The sequence below is a fragment of the Pristis pectinata genome, chromosome 6, assembly GCF_009764475.1.
Source record: "Pristis pectinata isolate sPriPec2 chromosome 6, sPriPec2.1.pri, whole genome shotgun sequence".
NCBI lineage: Eukaryota > Metazoa > Chordata > Chondrichthyes > Rhinopristiformes > Pristidae > Pristis > Pristis pectinata.
Window position 1 is genome coordinate 2,649,892 of NC_067410.1, and position 20,733 is coordinate 2,670,624.

At 40.5% G+C, this 20,733-nt stretch overlaps 1 protein-coding gene across 1 annotated transcript in view; it reads right to left on the reverse strand.

The window, feature by feature from the left end:
- Positions 1-2,100: 2,100 nt before the first annotated feature.
- Positions 2,101-20,733, reverse strand: part of LOC127571243 (thioredoxin reductase 1, cytoplasmic-like) — a 48,325-nt gene continuing 29,692 nt past the window's right edge. The window contains exons 10-16 of the mRNA XM_052017463.1: positions 20,420-20,512; positions 17,848-17,924; positions 8,831-8,987; positions 7,664-7,771; positions 5,358-5,453; positions 4,219-4,353; positions 2,101-3,559 (exon numbers count right to left, since the gene is read on the reverse strand). Of these exons, the coding sequence (XP_051873423.1) occupies positions 3,494-3,559; positions 4,219-4,353; positions 5,358-5,453; positions 7,664-7,771; positions 8,831-8,987; positions 17,848-17,924; positions 20,420-20,512 (732 nt within the window). The 3' untranslated portion in view covers positions 2,101-3,493. The remainder of the gene's footprint in view (positions 3,560-4,218; positions 4,354-5,357; positions 5,454-7,663; positions 7,772-8,830; positions 8,988-17,847; positions 17,925-20,419; positions 20,513-20,733) is intronic.

Genomic DNA, 20,733 nt, shown 5'->3' on the forward strand with positions numbered 1-20,733 from the left:
CCAAATGCAGGAAATTGGGATTAGCTGGGTGGGCACCGTGGTCTGCATGGACTGATTGGTCTGAACTGCCTGTATCCATGCTGTATTAGACAGGAATGCAAGAAGCTGCAGAGAGTAGTGGACTCTGCCCAATACATCATGGATAAATCACTCCCCACCATCAGTGGTATCCATGGGAGGCGCTGCCTCAAGAAGGCAACATCCAAAGATCCCCACCAGCTGGGCCGTGCCATCTTCTCGCAGCTCCCATCGGCAGGAGGTACAGAAGCCTGAAGTCCCACACCACCAGGTTCAGGAACAGCTACTTCCCTTCAACCATTCGGTTTCCTGAACCAACCGGCACAACCCTGATCACTACAGTTTAGCAACACTATGACCACTTTGCACTAAAATGGACTTTGGTTTTTTTTTGCTCTAATTGTGTTCTTTCTTGCAAAAAAAAATTGTGTTTATGTTTGTCTTGTGAATGCTGCTTATATGATGCTAAAAAGGGCAGGCATGGTAGTGTAGCTCAGGTGGTCAACTTGGTCAGTGTGGATGAGTTGGGCTGAAGGGCCTGTTTCTATGCTGTTTAAACTGACTAAAACAGCATCCATCTCATTTCCAGCATTTTGGGTTTTTATTTCAGATTTCCTACATCTGCAGAAAGACTAGAGAAACAAAGGACTGCAGATGCTGGAATCCAGATGAAAAACCCCATGATGCTGGAGGAACTCAGCAGACCAGGCAGCATCCGTGGAGAAAAGCAGGCAGTCAACATTATAGGTTGGAAGGTTCCTGACTCGAAACGTTAACTGCCTGCTTTTCTCCACAGATGCTGCCTGGCCTGCTGAGTTCCTCCAGCATCAGTGTTTTTCCTACATCTGCAGTATTGTTTTGATTTTTAAACATTTGTGCCTCAGTTGAAACAGAAATAATTTAAAACTGAAAAGCAAACGTGGTTTACTGACATTTTTCTGAGCATACAACTCACTCCGAGCACCAAGCCTCTCCACAGGCTAACACAATGGAAAACTGCAATTGCCAGGATAAACACAGATTCAAAACAAAAAAACACATTCATGTCAACACTGCCTAACTGGAAGCCCATCCAGCACCTCAACACTTACTCACTTCACCACAGCATGCAACATCTACAAAGTGTACTGCAGCACCTTGCCACAGCTTCATCGGCAGCTTCCAAGCCCACAACCTCCACCACCAACAAAGGTGCAGGCAGCAGTCTCTCAGCAACAGCACCTAATTTGCATCCCAACTCAATTTACACTTTATTGGAAATATTGCGATCCAGTCATTGCCAATGACTTAAAATCCTGGAAAGATGCCCAAATTCAGCATGGGAGACTTTTCACCACACTGCAGTGTTTCAAGTCAGCTGCTCACCACTACTTCCCCACCCAGAGCAATCAATATCGCAGAGTGAATGGAAAGAATCATAGAACAGTACAGCACAATACAGGCCCTTCGGCCCACAATGTTGTGCCGACCTTTAAACTTCGCCTAAGACTATCTAACCCCTTCCTCCCACATATCCCTCTATTTTAAATTCTTCCATATACTTATCTAGTAATCTCTTGAATTTGACCAACGTACCTGCCTCCACCACCACCCCAGGCAGTGCATTCCATGCCCCAACCACTCTCTGGGTAAAAAACCTCCCTCTGATATCTCCCTTGAACTTCCCACCCATTACTTTAAAGCCATGCCCTCATGTACTGAGTATTGGTGCCCTGAGATGTTGTTCAAGTCAGGAGAAGTAGTTAATCCAGCATTTTATAAACTCCTGAGCAATTCAACCAGAGGTATTTCGAGCACAATTAGGACTGTAATAAAAATTTAGGGTCTCAGTTTGGCAAATACTCCAAAGCTGATAGGAAATGTGCCAAAGGATCATTTTGGTAAACTCTAAAGCTTATTTATGACAATTTTAAAAATCATAATTTTATATGAAAATGGATTACAGATTTACATTAGTGAAAAGAACAGGTTTCCAAGTACAGTTGGTGTAACAGCCACTTTCAACTGAACTGCAACACCCATGAGGAATACACTTATAACCCCAATGAGGTCTAGTTGCCGCATCACTTCTTGCGCACTATGTTTGATATAGATTTTATTAAATGCATTTTGGATAACAAACATTGTTCTCAATAGAAATGTTCCAGTTAGTGCTGCTTACAGGTGGAATACATCAAATGTTGACAAAACAAATTCTGATCAGACAGGCACCAGTGATAAATAAATGCAAATAGGTTATCATTCCAATGAAAATCCAAGCACCTGTGTGCTTACCCAAAACATACAAGGCCACAATAAAATATGATAGTGCACGCATTCAATCTGACCAGAGTATGCAAATGTTCCAAATTAAAAATGAGCAGAAAGACAAGTAAATCAAAGCATCTGGAAATGATGCTGGATAAACAAGAGGCCATTTCAACAGGTTACAATAAGGAGTAGAGCAACGCAGATGGCTAAAAGTGCCTGGCTCCAAAACAAAAATAATTTATGAATCAACAGCAAGAGCTACAGACAGAACGAAACAGTTTGTGACTTACAGTTCAGCACTTCTTCAAATAACAAAAGGACAAGGCAAAAAAAGGTCAAGACGTGAACCTTTATGGAAACTTTCAATTCTACTGCAGAAACACAAGTTTTGAATACAATTATCTGTAAAAAGAATTTACTAGACTCACACATTCTGACTCATTTTTAAAAGAGCACTTACAAGTTTGGTCAGAGGTTGCTTACTCCTATTGGACTTTGCTAAGATTACAAAGTATAGACAGTTATAAAACAGGGCAGCTCCTCACATTAAAAAAAATAATCAAACATATGCTTCCCGAACCATAATCAGTGTACTTTTTGATAAAAGGTCAATATTGCTGAGTGTTTAATAATCAAACATGGCATATTCCTTTACAAATTCTTGATTTTAAAAAAAACTTGCAATGAGTACAATGATGCTAGTTACCTACACCATACAAAGAAAAACAGTAATTTCATCCCCATCAGCAGCCCAACATACATTTAAGAAACAATAAACAGTAATACAAGGAGACTTTAGGCTGTTCCACAAGACTAAAATCTCACTACAGAAAAGGAAGCGCAATCATCTGAGTGGACGTAGAAATTCCAGACTTTGCTCGCAAGTCATCCATCATGGCCCACCTTGTATCAGGTTCCAGGCCAAAACTTCAAGGAGGCACAATTTATTAGTCAATGCCCTTCCAAGCAGGTCTGGCGATAAAGTTCAAACCGAGGTTTACCCCACTGTTGTGCTGCATGCCCCACATACATCAGTGATCCTCTGCTGCGACACAACTCGAGGCACTGCAGCAAGGAAGGTTATTTCATGGGGCTTTGTTGTTTGCTTGTTCCTGCTGCAGTTTGTGTTAGTTTTACCTGAGTGGAAGCAAGATGCAAGTTGAGCAAGCCTCACAGCAGTAACAATGCACACAAGGCAGCAGCATTACAACAGCAGGGTTTAACCTCAGCAGCCTCCTTTCTTGGTAATGTCCACACCTGATCGTTTTGTTATTTCCATAGTCGTGAATACCTACAAGCAGAAATAAAACAAATCATAAAAATCCGTAAGTGGAGACAAGATCAATAACTACTTACAAAATATTTATTGATTCACTTTAAAAGAAACCAGATTCAAATAGTTACCAGGAAAATAGTATCTTCCTTAGAGTTTATGTTCTGAGTAATGTTAAATGACAACCAAATTAAGTTGTACCCCATTCTCTAACCAGCCCATCACCACATCGTTTAAAAAAAAAGCACTTAACTAGGAAGGTACCAGAGGACTATTTCAGTGGACATGAAGTATAAAGGACTCACGTCGTTGAGCACATGCCAAGAATGTTTTTATGATCAGGGTTGAATTAAACAACTAGTCAGCCACATTTAGCCTTAATGCCATTGAGCAAGAAACTGGGACGGCAATTAATGTTTATCCCAATTCAGCTGTTTGGGGAAATGGAGATGCAACCTCAGGATTTGCTGATGTTTGCGCCTTGAATTTTCTACACTGCAGTTCCATGGTGCTCACACAAGGGGGTGCGGGCACTATGAAACTGCAATCTAGGAAATTTAACAGCCAAAATAAGATTGTACATTTTCTAATGTGTTTTTTTTGCACAAGAGCAAGAATTGTACGCAGTAGGGAGCTGGAGAACAAGAGAAAAGCATGAATGAGTGCAAGTGTCTTACTTCAGCACAGGTCGGATGAATGCCAATGACACTGTTCAGCTGTTCTTTGGTCATGCCACACTTCATCGCGGCACCAAACCCTTGAGTGATTTCACCAGCATTCGGACCGAGAACATGGAATCCCACCACCCTATTCTAGAACCAGAAGAAAAAAGTTAATTCGAGCAGTACTGAAGATGTGCATCACATTTTTTCCTTTAACATTTTTTTCCCTCAGGAAGGACAAGATTCACCATTTTCATCCACATAAAACAGGTTATAGCAGAGTACATCTCATTTCCAACATCTTACATGATAATATATGCGAGAGTCATTAATTTGATAAGTGTTAGGAACCCAAGTGAAATACAGACTACAATGGATACAGCAAAAAAAAATCCCAGGTTAAAAAAATGAGTATGCTTAATTTTGAGTTTAATTAAATTACTGGTAACTAACTGCTACAGAATAATACATTAGTTAATACATTAAAACGTTGGTAAATATTAAGGCAAGACTTTAATTGTGGAAAGAAGCAGTTAACACTTCAAGTTAATGACCCTTAATTAGAATTGATATTGGAGATTTTGTTCTTGTTTACTTAAATGTGCTAAACTACAGATTACTCCAGGTGGTGATAATATTTAGCTATCCTTTCCTCCCTTTGCAATGAACACACGATTCCATTACAGATATAACCACTGTGACACAGATGAACCGTGCTCCGTTCCCACGTTTAATGCTCGCTTCACACCCTGATCCAATACACAAGAAGATCAGAGAGGAGCCAGAGCAAATGGAACCATCCATTGAACTTTTCAGTGAAAGAGCCAGAGTTAAATGATTATGTTGAAAGGTTGTCGATAAGGATCAGATTGTGCAAAACCATACTGATGGTCTTAGCTCAAACTTGAAGATACCTGGAGGGGAAATTACTATCCACCAAACCACAGCACAGTAGGTGTCAGCTTTGAAGGACACGAGAGGCAGAAATTTTGCACAAGTTCATCTCCTGCAACATTCCTGGCAAGTTCCACCCTGAACAACACAATGTACACATGAATAATGAAGGAACGACTAATCTGCTTAAAATGCCTAAAGCGAATACCATACATTCCGATAAACTCTGGAGAATGTTAGGCTGTTGAAAGAAAACTTACATTATCCAGCTTCGAGCAAATCACCTTGCCATAACAACCATTCTTATCTCTTCCAGGTAAGACCCATTCCAATGGCCAGAATATGCTATGATACACCTGAAATATGAAAAAGTTGATACTGAGTATGTAAAAAGGAAATAGTAAATGTTCTAGTTTCATTCCATTAAAAGAATGACATTTAAATGACACATATTTTGCATAGAACTTGTGTAAACACAGTGTACCTCCAGTTAATAATACAGATAATACTGTCCTTCAATAACATTATTTATTTGATTTATTATTATCACGACCATGTTCTGCATGCCATGCATATAGCTCATTTCATCACATCAGTACATTGAGGTAGTACAAGGGAGAACAATAACAGAATGCAGGATGAAGTGTTACAGTAACAGTGCAGGCAGACAATAAGTTGCAACGCCATAACAAGGTAGACTGAGGTCAAGAATCTATCTTATCGTACAAGGGTCATTAGTCTTATAACAGCAGGATAGAAGCTGTCCTTGAGCCTGGTGGTACATGCTTTCAGGCTTTTGTATCTCCTGGCCAATGCGGAGGTGGGGGGGGGGGCGGGGGCCGTGGCAGTCAATGGAGGAGAGGCTGGTTTCCGTGATGTGCTGATCTAGAGTTGACATCTGTATGTTTATTGATGATACCCAACCATTCCTCTCAGTAGAGGCCTACATCCCCACAGGTTCCCAGACATCAAATCCCATTAACCTTTAGCCACCTCTGGCCCAGCACTGGCGAGAAAAAATTCTCTCCAGCACTCAGCACGATCTCTGTTCAAATGCTACAGACTCCAACTTCTGCATTTCACCTTTACCAAACTACCACCCAATCAGCAACTTCTTTCCCCTAAAAGTTTTTGAACAAACAACTTCTCCCAAATCAGCATCAGTTTTATTATCCCATCTTCAAATCTCAAGTCAGCTTCCCACTCTTACCACAGCAACGAAACTGCCTAGTCAATAAACCTTTGCAACTGCAGTGCATTATCACTTACAGCCTTTTTGGTGGTTGACCCCTGCACTGTCCAGTTCAGTGAGATCACCTCTTTCTTGTTACTACTCATCTCTCTGATCATAACTAATGCATCTCAAACAATGACTACCCTTCCCAACCTTCACCATTACCCCTGGACTCCAGACATCCATCTTAGTGCCCCTTTGCTTCATTTACATATTGATCCTTTGAATTATTAAAAGAGCAAACTTGGAGAGATTTTTTTTAATTGACGCCAGGCTCCTTCATCCACCAGTTCTATTAATAATTTCTCTACCTCTGCAGCTTTAGACTTGTTCACCAAGGAAACAACTAAATCCCCTCCTTCTGCCCCTGTTCAGAGTATTTTCAGTGCAAGTTTAGAGCAACAGGCTTTTCAATAGGGAGCATCATCATTGGAAAACCTCATCACACAAATATATTCTCCCCCTGGAAGAAAAATCTCATGACATTAAGAATTATGTTCTAGCCCAGTAATAGCAACTAACTGAATCAGCATCACATGTTCCCATGATAACCATCAGGCTTGGGATAATTAAGTGGAAAGTAATATTTGCACCATTCAAGTGTCCAACCACCTTTCTTTTATGTTTCAAACCATTATCATGGAATCTCTCACATCAACTTAGGGCAGCACGGTAGTGTAACGGGGTTCGATTCCCGTCGCTATCTGTAAGGAGTTTGTACGTTCTCCCCGTGTCTGTGTGGGTTTCCTCCGGGTGCTCCGGTTTCCTCCCACATTGCAAAGACGTACGGGTAGGTTACTTTGGGTTTAAAATGGGCGGCGCGGACTCGTTGGGCCGGAAGGGCCTGTTACCACGCTGCAAATAAAATTTTAAAAAAAATTTTTTTAAAACTTACCGAGGGTCATCAGTGACCTGGAATATACTCAGAAACACCACAAATACTGCAGCAACAAGAATAAGCGTGATGTATTACTCACCTACTTTCTCCCCAAAGGCTAGTCCATAATATAGGATGAGAGCAATATTCTTTCACATCAGGCTGACTGCTTTTAAAAGCAATTGAAAGGTCAGCCATTGCTCAAGCTGGGCTAAAGTTCCAAAGCTGGATACAAGCCAAAATGAAGTTGTTTGAAGAGCAACCAACATCCCGCTGATCAAGTTCTACCATTAATAATTGGCAGCAGCAAGGAGTGTATAATAAATGAGCTCTCATTTTAATTGGCTTTCCTTAAAATTAATATTTTAATAGCAATAGGAAGAGATTCAGGTTGCCACATGGAAGCCATGGAAAAATGTCTCAATTTAAACACAGAAAATGAATCCAGTTCCTACCTCTACGTGTTCCTCTCCATAAAGTGCTTTTGCGTTTTCCTCAGATAGCCCACAACATCCATACTCTAAAGGTGTAAAGACTGTGGTACACACATTGACATAGTCACACTGAAAAATGAACAGTAGAATCAATGCACTACATGCCAATATTCAATTTAATTTTAGTGTTAAGTATTGAAAGACAATAATATGATATACTACAAGTCGCATTTTTGCTGATTTCAACAGTAATACATAACTATCCAAAATCCCACCAGGTAATGTCTGCCACACACCATTTCAATTCACTGGGGCCCCAGCTCCAATGACCCCTTTTGACTTAACTGGTTTACTGGAATATTTATCATACTGTGTAATTTCTAAAAAGATGAATTAATAGAGTACTGAGGTATTAATAGAAATAACATCCAATAGTCTGGAGCATGTGGCAATCCACAAGGTTCTGAGGAGGTCAGACCATCATAGTTCTACTGCTAATGTATATTAAATAATATTTATATTTTGTTTTAAAGAGCTTACACAGTTCAACTTTAAAACAGTCTGACAAATGTGGTCCTTTCACCTCCTCCCACTTTCACAAACAGTGGCTTATGGGCTACAACTCAGATTATGGTGCCTTATCCATACCAGAGACCAGTCTGGTGATCTGCCAAAGATAAATCTGTTCCATTGCACTCACAGCCCAAATATGATAATTTCCAGGATTAGTCGAAATCAACTTGGCCTCCATATCCCTAATCTTCACCTAGTCTTTTAAGATCTCCATTTCTGGTTCCTTCACCATCACAAGTTGCATCTTCATCCATGCTCCAGAACTCCCTCACAAACCTCACCACTTCTCTCCTCCTGCATTAAGATGCACCTAAAGCCCATTTTTTAAATATATAATAAACATGTTCACTAAGTGTGCACTAAAACACACATGGCACAGGTTGATATTGTGATATCTACTTCTGTGAAATGCTGTGGAATTTTAAAGTTGCTATATAAATACAAGTTATCAACATTGATTTATTATTGTAAGAACTGTCCTTGACCTTCCTTCCTCTGTCTTAGGAGTCAAAAGCTTATCATCACGCTCACTAAGAATCAGAAACTTATGGTTGAGGAAATTATTCACTCAGTGTCCATACCATCAACTGTGGAGTTATTTAGGCACCACCTTACCTTCACGGTAGAACCTGAGTAAAGTCGGCGTGCCAGCAACTTCCCAGCTTGAATAGCAACAGGGGTGAGTTCCAACTTGCCATCAATAACATCTCCTATACCATAAATATATGGCACATTGGACTTCTCTTCATTGTCCACCAAGATTTTCCCATTTCTAACAAATATTAAAAGAAAGCTTAATGCAGCAAAACTTTCAGCTTTTTAACCTAGATATAACCAGCAACCTAAAAATACAGTACCTATACTAACAAAAAAAATCCTCATTCAATTCCAAACTCAGACCTTTAAAGATAAAGAACTTTCATTTAGAGACAAATTCACGGATTATTTATTTTCTTTTAAAATCCTTCCCATGATTGTCAAATAGAGAATTTAGTGAAACAATAATTATCTTGTAAATAAATTTGCAAGTGAAAGAAACACCTGATATATTTTGCAACGAGATGCAACAGTAGCTGTTTAAAGAAAAGCTGAAAAGAAAATCATATGGTTGCAGGTGGTTCTTCCAGGAATAATTTCTAATCTACAGGATTTTGTTTTAGTGAGATAGGATTATTGGCAAACTTCCACCTAGCAAATGTGAAGGCGATGCAACTGTCTTGGCAAAGGTCAGTATACACAAAATTTCTTCCCATTCACAAACCTTCCACAATGTCCCATGAAACAAACTAGTGTTCATTGGGTGCATGTTACAATTTCATAATTTCTTACACTTCCTTTAACCCTTTTATATCATATGCTAATATTTTCTCATCACCCACCTCCCCCAGGATAGATCAAAGGACTTGGACAGTAAAGCAATCAAGGACAAAGGACGTTACAGCACAGACCCTTCAGCCCACAACGTTGTGCTGACATTTTATCCTGCTCTAAGATCCATCTAACCCTTCCCTCCCACATAGCTCTCCATTTCTCTATCATTCATGTGCCTAAGAATCTCTTAAATGTCCCTAATGTATCTGCCTCCACCACCTTTGCCAGCAGTGCATTCCACGCACCCACCACTCTGTGTAAAAAAAAACAACTTACCTCTGACATCCCCCTTATATCTTTCTCCAATCACCTTAAAAGTTTACGTCCCCTCGTTAGCCATTTCCGCTCTGGGAAAAAGTCTGACTGTCCACTCGATCTATGCCTCTTATCATCTTGTACACCTCTATCAAGTCACTTCTCATCCTCCTTCATTCCAAAGAGAAAAGCCCTAGCTTGCTCAACCTATCCTCATAAGACATGCTCTCCAATCCAGGCAGCATCCTGGTAAATCTCCTCTGCACCCTCTCTAAAGCTTCCACATCCTTCCTATAATGAGGCGACCAGAAGTGAACACAATACTCCAAGTGTGGTCTGACCAGAGTTCTATAGAGCTGAAACATTACCTCGCAGCTCTTGAACTCAATACCCCGACTAATGAAGGTCAGCACACATACAGCTTCTTAACAACCCTATCGACCTACGCAGCAACCTTGAGGGATCTATGGACGTGGACCCCAAGATCCCTCTGTTCCTCCACACTGCTACTAAGCTTGTATTCTGCCTTCAAATACAATCTTCCAAAGTGTATCACTTCATACTTTTCCGGGTTGAACTTCATCTGCCACTTCAGCCCAGCTCTGCATCCTATCTGTGTCCTGTTGTAACCTACAGCAACCTTCTACACTATCCACAACACCACCAACCTTCGTGTCATCTGCAAACTTACTAACCCACCCTTCCACATCCTCATCCAAGTCATTTATAAAAATCACAAAGAACAGATCCCTGCGGAACACCACAGGTCACTGACCTCCAGTCAGAATATGCTCCATCTACAACCATCCTGTCTTCTATTGGTGAGCCAATTCTGAATCTACACAGCCAAGTTTCCCTGGATCCATGCCTCCTGATATTCTGACGTGGGGATAGGATGAGAAAGGAGTTCAAAAGCCAACTCCTACAGTATTTTTGATTTTCACAAGTTCAATGAAGAGAACATTTAGGGAACATGGGTGACATTAATAAGGCCAGTTATTAATTAATTAATTAAATACTTAATTAAATAATTAATACTGCACATCTCTAATGGTATTGGTAAGCCTTTTCCTTGAACCACTGCAATCCAACATTGCTATTGCACAAGGAATTCCCAAACACAGACCCAATGATAACAAAAAAAAAATGAAGTACATTTTTGAGTTTGGATATTGTGTAACCTGGAGGAAAATACAGGTGGTTGTGTTCCTGTACAATTGCTGTCCAAAGAGCATCTTATAAGTAGTACACACCAGTGGAGGAGGGAGGAATGCTCAGAGCATTGACTGAACTGCTAATCAAGAAGTCTGCTTTGCCCTGATGGTACCAAGATTGAATGTGGTTGAGGCTGCACTCATCCAGGTAAATGGAGAATATTCAATCATATTCCCGATTTCCCAATGCAGACATTGAGGAGTTGTAAATAAAACTGAATATGCACAAATCAGCAAGCACCTCCAAATCAAACCTTAGGATGGAGTGAACAATCATCGACAGCACTGATGAAGATGGTGGGCCCAGAACACTGCTGAGGAGCTCTCGCATTTACATTCCAGTGCAGCAACTAGAACCATATTACTTTGTGCACGACTCCTATAGAGTTTACCCTTTGACCCTGGCTCTGATGCCACATTCAGTCTAAAGATTACTTGATATCAAGGGTAATCACTCATTTTGCCTACAAAATTCAACTCTTATCCATAAATGGACCAAGTCTACCACAATAGCCATGTTGCACTCCCCAGAAATAAGGATGGTGGCTGGAGTATGCTGCAACCATTTGTGGTACCCAAGACAAACTCTGTAACCTTTCTGTCCTGATGAACCCAAAACCAATTGTGTCTTTTGCTTGTCCACAGGGGCAATGAGCCAAATGCATTAAGCTGGTTCAATGTGCCAGTGTAATTTTGCTATGATGCAAGTGTCATTACAATTATGTTGCTCTGGTGAAAGTCCAAGGCCCTCTGCAGGTTACATATTATACAAAATTGTGACAGTTGAAGCAGCACAGAACTGACACAAAAAAAATGCAAATTTATATTATTAATTTTATCAGGTATCAGTCCTCCAGTAATTATTTAGGCACACATATCTGCTTTCCATAATTGAAGTTGTTCATAAATATTCAAGAGGAGGTAGTCAAGGCAGCAAACAGTTTCTCACCAGCTTTTTGTTTGTAAACTGTTTGGAGGCCAGAGACTTTGTGAGTGACTTTGCATTAAAGATCATAATTGTTTGCTGCTTGAAATAGATTTCCTCATCACTTTATATCTATGCCCACTTGTTCTTCACAATAAAGAACATTTGCTCCATTACCCTGTTTAAATCAATGATTCTGTACAGCCAGAGAAAACAGAAAATAGTAAGCCAATGAATTCAGTATCTTGTTCCAGCTTTCTTCCCATATCCTCGATCCCACTAATGGTAAAAATATCCTTCTTGAAGCCATATAGAATCTTTCAACTTTATTTGCTCTGAAAAAAATTCCCATTTTCCCAGTCTCTCCTGGTAGTTAAAATTCCTCATTCCTGAAACCATACTAGCAAATCTTACCTGCCTCTTCTCTAGGGCCTTCACGAGATGCAATATTCTAGTTACAACATGATCAAGGGTTTAAAAGTAAAAAACCTTGTTGCTTTTGTACTCTTACGAAGCCCAGATCACATATTCTTTATTAACTTGCCCTAACCCAACCTCAAAGATTTATGCACCCAAGAACTAAGAAAATAGCCGTGAGCCACTTGGTCCCTTAAGACAGCCCTGCCAATCAACACGATCCTGGCTGAACTGTGCCAGACCTCATCTCTTCTGTGCCAATTCACCATAGCTCTCAATTCCCTCCTTTCAAAAATGTATCTTCTTTTCACAGAGGGTAGCAAATCTCTGGAATTCTCTACCCCAGGTTATGGATGCAAGATCTTTGGGGGGGTATTCAAAGAAGCTTTGAAAATCAGGGAATTGAGGGCTGTGGGGAATTGGCACAGAAGAGGTGGTAAGATCTGGGGCAGATCATTCATGATCACATTGAACGGCAATGCAGGCTTGAGGGGCTGAGTAATGTTGTTATGTTTTGTAAATACCCCCAGTGATCAAGCCTCCACAACCCTCCACATAGAGAATTCCAGAGATTCAACGTCCTCTGCGAGAAGTTCCTATACACCAGTTTTAAAAGACCACTCCTTGTTGTTGTAACTATGTCCCCTTTTTAAAATTCTCCTATTAGTGAAAACACCTAGACATCTACTCGGTCATACTCCCTCAAGATCTTGTGTCTCAATATTCTTTTAAACTCCAAGGAATACAGATCCACCGTCCAGCCTCTCTTGATATGACAACCCCCTCATCCCAGGAATTAGCCTAGTGAATCTCTTTTGGATTGCCTTCAATGCCAGTTTTTTTTAAATATATAGGTAAGAGGGAGGGATGAGGTCAGGGCTGGCAGGGGAAGAGGTGGAACCAGGTGAGGAGGGAGATGGGCAGATGGAGCCAGGTGGGGAAAGGGGAGGACTGGAGCTGCGAGACAGCAGCCGGCAGGTGAAGTAGGTAACAATACTTCATTTCTAAACTTCAACTCTTCTGCAATGAAGCAATAGGTCATCGCCGCCTTAATCACTTGTGCACAACAAGTCATATTTGACACTCTCCAGTCCTCTGGCACCCCACCTTTGTGACATTATGGCCAGCCCATCTACAATTCTTACTCCCAGAGCACCAATACAGACCAAGTGATAGCTACTTTAAGCACAGCCAGGCTTTCTAGTACTTCTCTCATCAATTTCCACTCCATCCATTTCTTTCCTGAATACCTCCCTTCACACTGTATCTGACACACTCATCTTCTTTGGCAAAGACAGTTACAGAGTACTCATTAAATATTTTACGCCTGCTCACTGCTTCTATATTGAATTACCTTTTTTGGTCCCAAATTATTTCCAACCTCGTTTTTGACCTTTGCTTATGCAATACTTCTGGGGTTCCCTTTCATATTACCTGCCAGTCTATTTGCATTTGCTCTCTGCCCTCATTTCCTCTTTCACTTCCCCTCCAAGCTTTCTACAGTCGTGGCGACTCCAAGCAATGACGTCAGACCCAGCTCCTTGTGTGGCTGGGAAGGAATTATATCTAATTGGGCAGCTGTTGGGCATGTAGCATTAAGAAATAAGAATAATGTGCCATTAGGTTTAGAGATAGTAAATCCACAACAACCATTATGTTAAATTAGTTCATCCTATACTTTGAGGGCAGACACAAACCTGCACATCTAAGCAATTCCTGGCAAGTAAAAAATATACATTATCTGAAAACTCCAAAGCATTCTGCAAGATTAGGGTCATGACTGGATTTCAGTGATTAAGCAACTGTAAGCAGCAATAACTGGAACACTGCCAAGCTGCAAGCTGTCAGCAGCACACCTCACGTAGAATTTCAAGCAACTTTCATAAGAAGCTTTAATTATGCAGCAAGAGCCACCTGAGTCCAAGGGGTGACAGTGATCTCCAAGTGCAAGTTTCACAAACAACTGACTTCAGCTTTCCAGCTGGATGTTTCCCAGCTCAAGTTGGATTCCAGTCAAGTTTAAAAACTGCTAATTCATTCCCCCACACAACGTCTGCCAAAAGTGCAGCAAATTTATCTAGAAAAATCCAAATATAGTATTAGAGGTTTTTGGCATGAGGCACTCCGACTTATATTTCAGAGATCCATTTCTAATTAGAAGACTACAGTTTAACATGCAGTTGCAGTGATAATGGAAATTTCAGTGGAATTGGACACAGGGTCAAAGCTATGAAAAATTAGAAAATGCCATAAAGCTTTTCTAGCAACCTGCAACATTGGAATTGCATCAAGTTTATTAGATGCAAGTGTGTATAACTTTTCCCAGTTTAAAACAAAAATAGGAATAATGAAAGAATATCAGCACAATTACGTCTGTGGCATCAAAAATCTGGCATGGGTTAGCCATGTGGTAGGGTGACGCAAACCGTGGCTTCCAGCTAGTGGAACATTTGCAGCTTCAACTACATTCCTTGCCTCAATACACTTGAAAGGGCAGGTTGAACACACCTATGACATCTCCTCAAACACACTACAAGCAAACAATTACAGCAGTCTCCCAGACAAGGACTGAAGGACTGAGAGCCTTTTCACACTTCAACACGAATGAATAATATAGTAGAAGTGAACAGAAAATGCTGGAGATATTCAACAAGTTAGAAACATTTTCACATTGATGACCTTTCTGCAAAACTTGGCCAAGTCAGAAATCAAACATATTCTAAGGTGGAGACGAGGGAGATGTGGAGAGGACACATTCCCTTTATTCTCTTCATCCAGCAGCAGAACTTTTCTTCAGCACTGCTGTCTAAGGGCCTGCTTTTAGATGAAAGTCAGTTATATGGTGGTATAGCACAGAAACAGGCCATTCAGCCCATCACATCCATGCCAATCTTTTTGCCCATCTACACTGATCTATTTTCCCCGCATTAGGTCCACAACATTCTATGCTTTTCCTATTCAACTGCCTGTCTAAGTTAATCTTAAAACTTAGTGCTTGTATCTGACTGCACCACCCCTCCTGGCAGCACATTCTAAATATCAACTACAAAAAAACTTTCCCCTCAAATGTCCTTTAAAACTCCTTCCTCTCACATTAAACCTATGCCCTCTTGTTTTTGATACCCCTACCATGGTAAAAAGACTTTGACTATCTACCCTACCTATACCTCTCAATTTTATAAATTTATCAGATTATCCCTCAGCCTCCTTTGCTCAAGGTAAGCCAAACCCAGCCTATCCAATCTTTCCCAATAACTAAAGTCCTCCAATCCAAGCAACATCCTGGTGAATCGCCCCTACACTCTCTACAGTGCAACCACATCCTTCCTGAAATGTGACCACCGGAACTACCGAAAATACTCGAAGTACAGGCTAACCAGTGTTATATAAAGTTGCAACACAACTTCCCAACTTTTATTTTCTATGCTTTGGCTGATGAAGGCAAGCGTACCATTTGCCCTTCTCACCACCCTATCAGGAAACTACAGACCTGAACCCAAAGTTCCCATTCATCAACATTCCTTAGCACTCTACCATTTACTATTTACGTCCTACCCTTATTTAACTTCCCAAAATGCATCACCTCATACTTGTCAGGATTAAATTCTGTCATCGCTGTGCCCAACTTTTCAACTGATCCGTATCCTGCTGCAAACCTTAGACAACCTTCTTCATGATCCACAACACCACCAATTTTCATGTTGTGTACAAATTTACTAATCAGAGCTCCTACATTCACATCCAAGCCATCAACCTATAATCACAAAAAACAAAGGTCCCAGCAACACTGCTCAGACATCCAATCAGAATAGCTACCTTCCACCACCGCCCTCTGCCTCTTATCACCAAGCCAATTTTGGATCCAATTGGCAGCTTGCCTTGGATCCCATGGGCCTTAATGTTCTGGACCAGCCTATTATATGGGATCTTGTCAAATGCCTTAAAGTTCCTACAATGTCTACTGCCCTGCCTTCATCAATCTTCTTAGCTACCACCTCTAAGCACTTAATCAAGTTAATGAGACAGGATTTCCCCCACACAAAGCCATGCTGACTATCCCTGATCAGTCCAGCCTTTCCAAATAAGCACAAATCCTATCCCTTAGAATTTTCTCCAATAATTTCCCTACCTCTGAAAAGGCTCACCAGCTGTAGTTACCTGGCTTATCCTTGCTGCCCTTCTTAAACAAGGGAACAATATTAGCGATCCTCCAATCTTCTGGCATCTTGCCAGTGGCAAACAGAAGTGCAAAGAAAATCTGTCAGAGCCCCAGCTATTTCCTCCCTTACTTCCCAGATCTCATCCAGCCCTGGCAATTTATCATCCTGATACATTCCGTGACTTCTAACACCTCCACCTTCTTAATACTGACACGCTCCAGACTATCAATGTATCCGTCCCCAAACTCTGCATTCTTTTCTTTGATGAATACAGATGACAAGTATTAATTTTGGACCTCACCCACATCTCCTGGCTCCATACATAGATCACTCACTTCTTCCTTGGCTACCCTCTTGCTCCTGATATAGAATGTTTTAGGATTCTCAAAGATTAAACTGAAAAGAGGGAAGTGACTTTCTTGCCAGCTGATTGACTAATTCATTACTTATCTCACTGTGGAATGCACAACCTGCTCAAACAAGCTCTAAAGTATTTGACTTTTTGCTCTGTATAAGTGTAAAATTTTCCATGCAGGCTTTGCTCCATTGATTTATAACAATACAACTCCGGCACTAATTAAACACTTGTTTATCAATAATTTGGTGGTAATGCTGCTTCTATACTTAAACCTAAAGTAATATGTTATCATTACATTATTAAATGTACTAAATTTGGAACTTGTAAAAACCATTACTCCACATCACCCAGAAAAAGACTGAATGAAAACACTAGGGAAAATAAAACTGTACAATATACTTGATAAGTTCTTAGTCCTGCTTTTACAGGAAAATGGCCTTGTTGAAGTAGAGCATATTCTGGAACCAGGCATAGAGTGCAAGTATTTTGATGAAGCTGTAAACTGTCCTGACTGTTGGAGGAGTTCCAGAATTGGGTCAATTGTTCCATGCAAAACAAAATTAACAGCTATGGAGCAGAGGTATTTTATTGTCTCTATCTGATAATTTTTTTTTAATATATATTCTACTCCACTACAATAAAATCCATATCAAATTCCTCTAATCCAGCAAGAATGGGCCAGATCCTTACTGGAAGGCTAACGTTATAAACAGCAGGAATCATTCAACATCACAGTATAGTGGCCATTACTTATAAAAGCAGCAAAACAGGAATTGACTCACAGAATTGTCAGCAGAATTATCAAAGTGTCCATTGAACAGAGTGGGTTGTAAGCAAAGTTATTTTGTACATCCTTTTCCCAGTACTTCATATTATAATCTACTATTTGCAGACACCTTCAATTACTTTTATGGAAGTTTAAAAATTCTTACTTTTCATTGAGAACAACACCAACTTTCTCCAGGCCAAGGTGTTTCGTGCAAGCATCACGGCCCACAGCAATTAACACCTAAAGAAGAAACAGTTGTTCTTTGTTAACATAACTAATATGGAAGCCAGTGAGTTCAGGGGACAAAACAATGATATTCAGGAGCATATGAACATTCAAAGGTGGCGTAGGAGGTCTAAAACGCATAAGTGGAAAAATCCTCGGGACCTGAGGTATCCTATGTTGTGGAATGCAAGAGAGGAGATTGCTGGGGCCTTGGCAGAGATTTGTGTGTCTTCATTAGCCCAGGTGAGTCACTAGAAGACTACTGTTGTACCTTTATTTAAGAAGGGTAGCAGGGATAAGCCAGGGAACTACAGGCTGAGGAGCCTTACATCAGTGGTGGGAAAGTTATTGAAGGGATTCTGAGGGACTGGATTTATTTGCATTTGGAAAGGCAAGGATTGATAAAGGATAGTCAGCATGGCTTTGTGCGTGGGAAATCATGTCTAACATATATGATTTGAGGTTTTTTTTTTACAAAGTGACCAAAAGGATTGATCAGGACAGGGCAGTAGAATCTACGTGGACTTTAGCAGAGCCTTTGACAAGATCCTGCATTGTAGCTTGGTCCAGAATTTTAGAACACATGGGATCCAGGATGAGTTAGCAAATTGGATACAAAATTGGCCTGGTGGTAGGAGACAGAGGGTGATAGTGGAGGGATGTTTTTCCAGATTGGAGGACTGTGACCAATGGCATCGCACAGGGAGTGGTGCGAGATTTGGACGAGAATGTAGGTGGCATGATCAGTAAGTTTGCAGGTGACCAAAATTGGTAGTATAGTGGGCAATGAAGGTAGTAGTCTAAAATTATAAACAGGATATAGATCAACTGGGAAAGTGGGCAAAGGAATGGCAAGCAGAATTTAATTCAGACAACTGCAAAGCAATGCATTTTGGGAAGTTAAACCAGGGCAGGGCATACTCCGTAAATGGCAGGGCCTTGGGGAGTGTCATTGAACAGAGACACTGGGGATACAAATAGATTTTCCTAAAAGAGGCAACACAGGTAGACAGGGTGGGGAGGAAGGCATATGGCATGCTTGCCTTCATCAGCTGAAGCACTAAATATAAGAGTTAGGACATCATGTCAAAGTTGTACCAAATGTTGGTTAGACTGCATGTGGAGTATTGTGCGTGCCGTTCTGGACATCATCAGAAGAATGTGATTATACTAAAGAGGGTGCAGAAAATATTCACAGGGATGTTGCCTAGATTGGAGGGCTTGAGTTATCAGGAAAGATTGGATGGGCTAGGTCCATTTTCCCTGGAGCGAACGAAGCCAAGAGGTGACATGAGAGGTATACAAGATTACGAGAGGAATAAATAGGGTAGATAGCCAGTATCTGTTTCCCATGATAGGAGTGTCTAAAACTGAGGGAGAAGGTTTAAAGGGGATCTGAGGGGCAAATTATTCACATGAAGGGTAGTTGGTATCTGGAATGAGCTGCCAGAGGAGGTGAAGGGAGGAAGAGTAACAACATTTAGGAGGCACCTTCACAGGTACTTGAATAAGCAGAGGACAGAGGGATATGGAATTAATGCAGGCATGTGGGGTTAGTATCGATAGAAATGATGGCTGGCATAGACTCGTTAGGCCAAAGAACCTGTTTCTATGCTCAACTCTTTTGACTTTATGACTCTATGATTCTAACTACAAGAGCAGTTCACCCTCCCTACCCGATGCACATCATTCTCTCTCACTGTTAGCAACTTAACACAGATTCAGATTTTAAAACCTGGCCAAAATAGTAAAGCAAAAGTACTTCAAAGTTTAAGGAACGGTGGCAAATGATTGTGTACCATTTCTGAAATATTGAAATACTTGAGCTTAAGCTGCCACATACCAACAATGCAAACTTTGCTAAAAATACCAATTACTATTATTCATAGATCTGAAATTTATTATTCACACAAAAGCACTCTGTAAATCAGAACCAGCATTAAAATAATTCCTGTACAGCAAGACAGCTTCAGTTTCATTCTTTCTGCATTTTATACAATTGAATGGTTTCAGACTACTTTTGCATTTTATTAACAATGCCACTGCACACACATGCCATAGCAGTATAATCTCATTATTGGAAAAGGTCATCAAACACAAGGAATTCCTGATCTGCTGTCACATCTCTGTTTAATTAATGGCCAATTTGGAATAAACTAATCACAAACAGAACAGATTGTACACAATCAGCCTCAAAATTCTTAAATGTGGCAGGTAAAACTTGCTGCCTTGCAAGTGGAAGACAGGGTTTGCCTTAAGCTCAAACCAAGAATGGCTAGGTATTGGTTATTATTGCCCATACAACTGCCCAGCAGAAAATTAGTGCTCTCAGGAGACAGAAAAGTACTTTACAATATACATTTACGTAAAAATCAATTCTTTAAGGATAGGATTAAATATCTATGCGGTGTTTCAATATCCATTAGACTGTTTGTTCAAACACTATTTTGCACTTGTGCTGCACACCAGGTCTTTCAGAATAAATGAACACCAAAACACATTATACTCACAGTATTGTATTCTCCAGTAATGACTTCTGTACTTGTTGTGGACTTTGCAGTTACTTTGAGCCTCCCAGGGGTTCCAGCCTCCAGCTGTTCAACCTGAAAAGACAACTGTGTATAAAATTTTGGAAACGGATGTTTAATGCTAGATGAAAATCAAAAAGTTGCAGAGGAAATATGAAATATAAACAGTAAATACTGGAAACATTCAGCAGGTCAGGTAGCAACTGTGAAACATTAACTGTCTAGAAAACCTGTTGGGGGGAGAAAAAAGATGCTGAAAATACTCAACAGGCCAAGCAACAAGTGTGGAGAGGCTG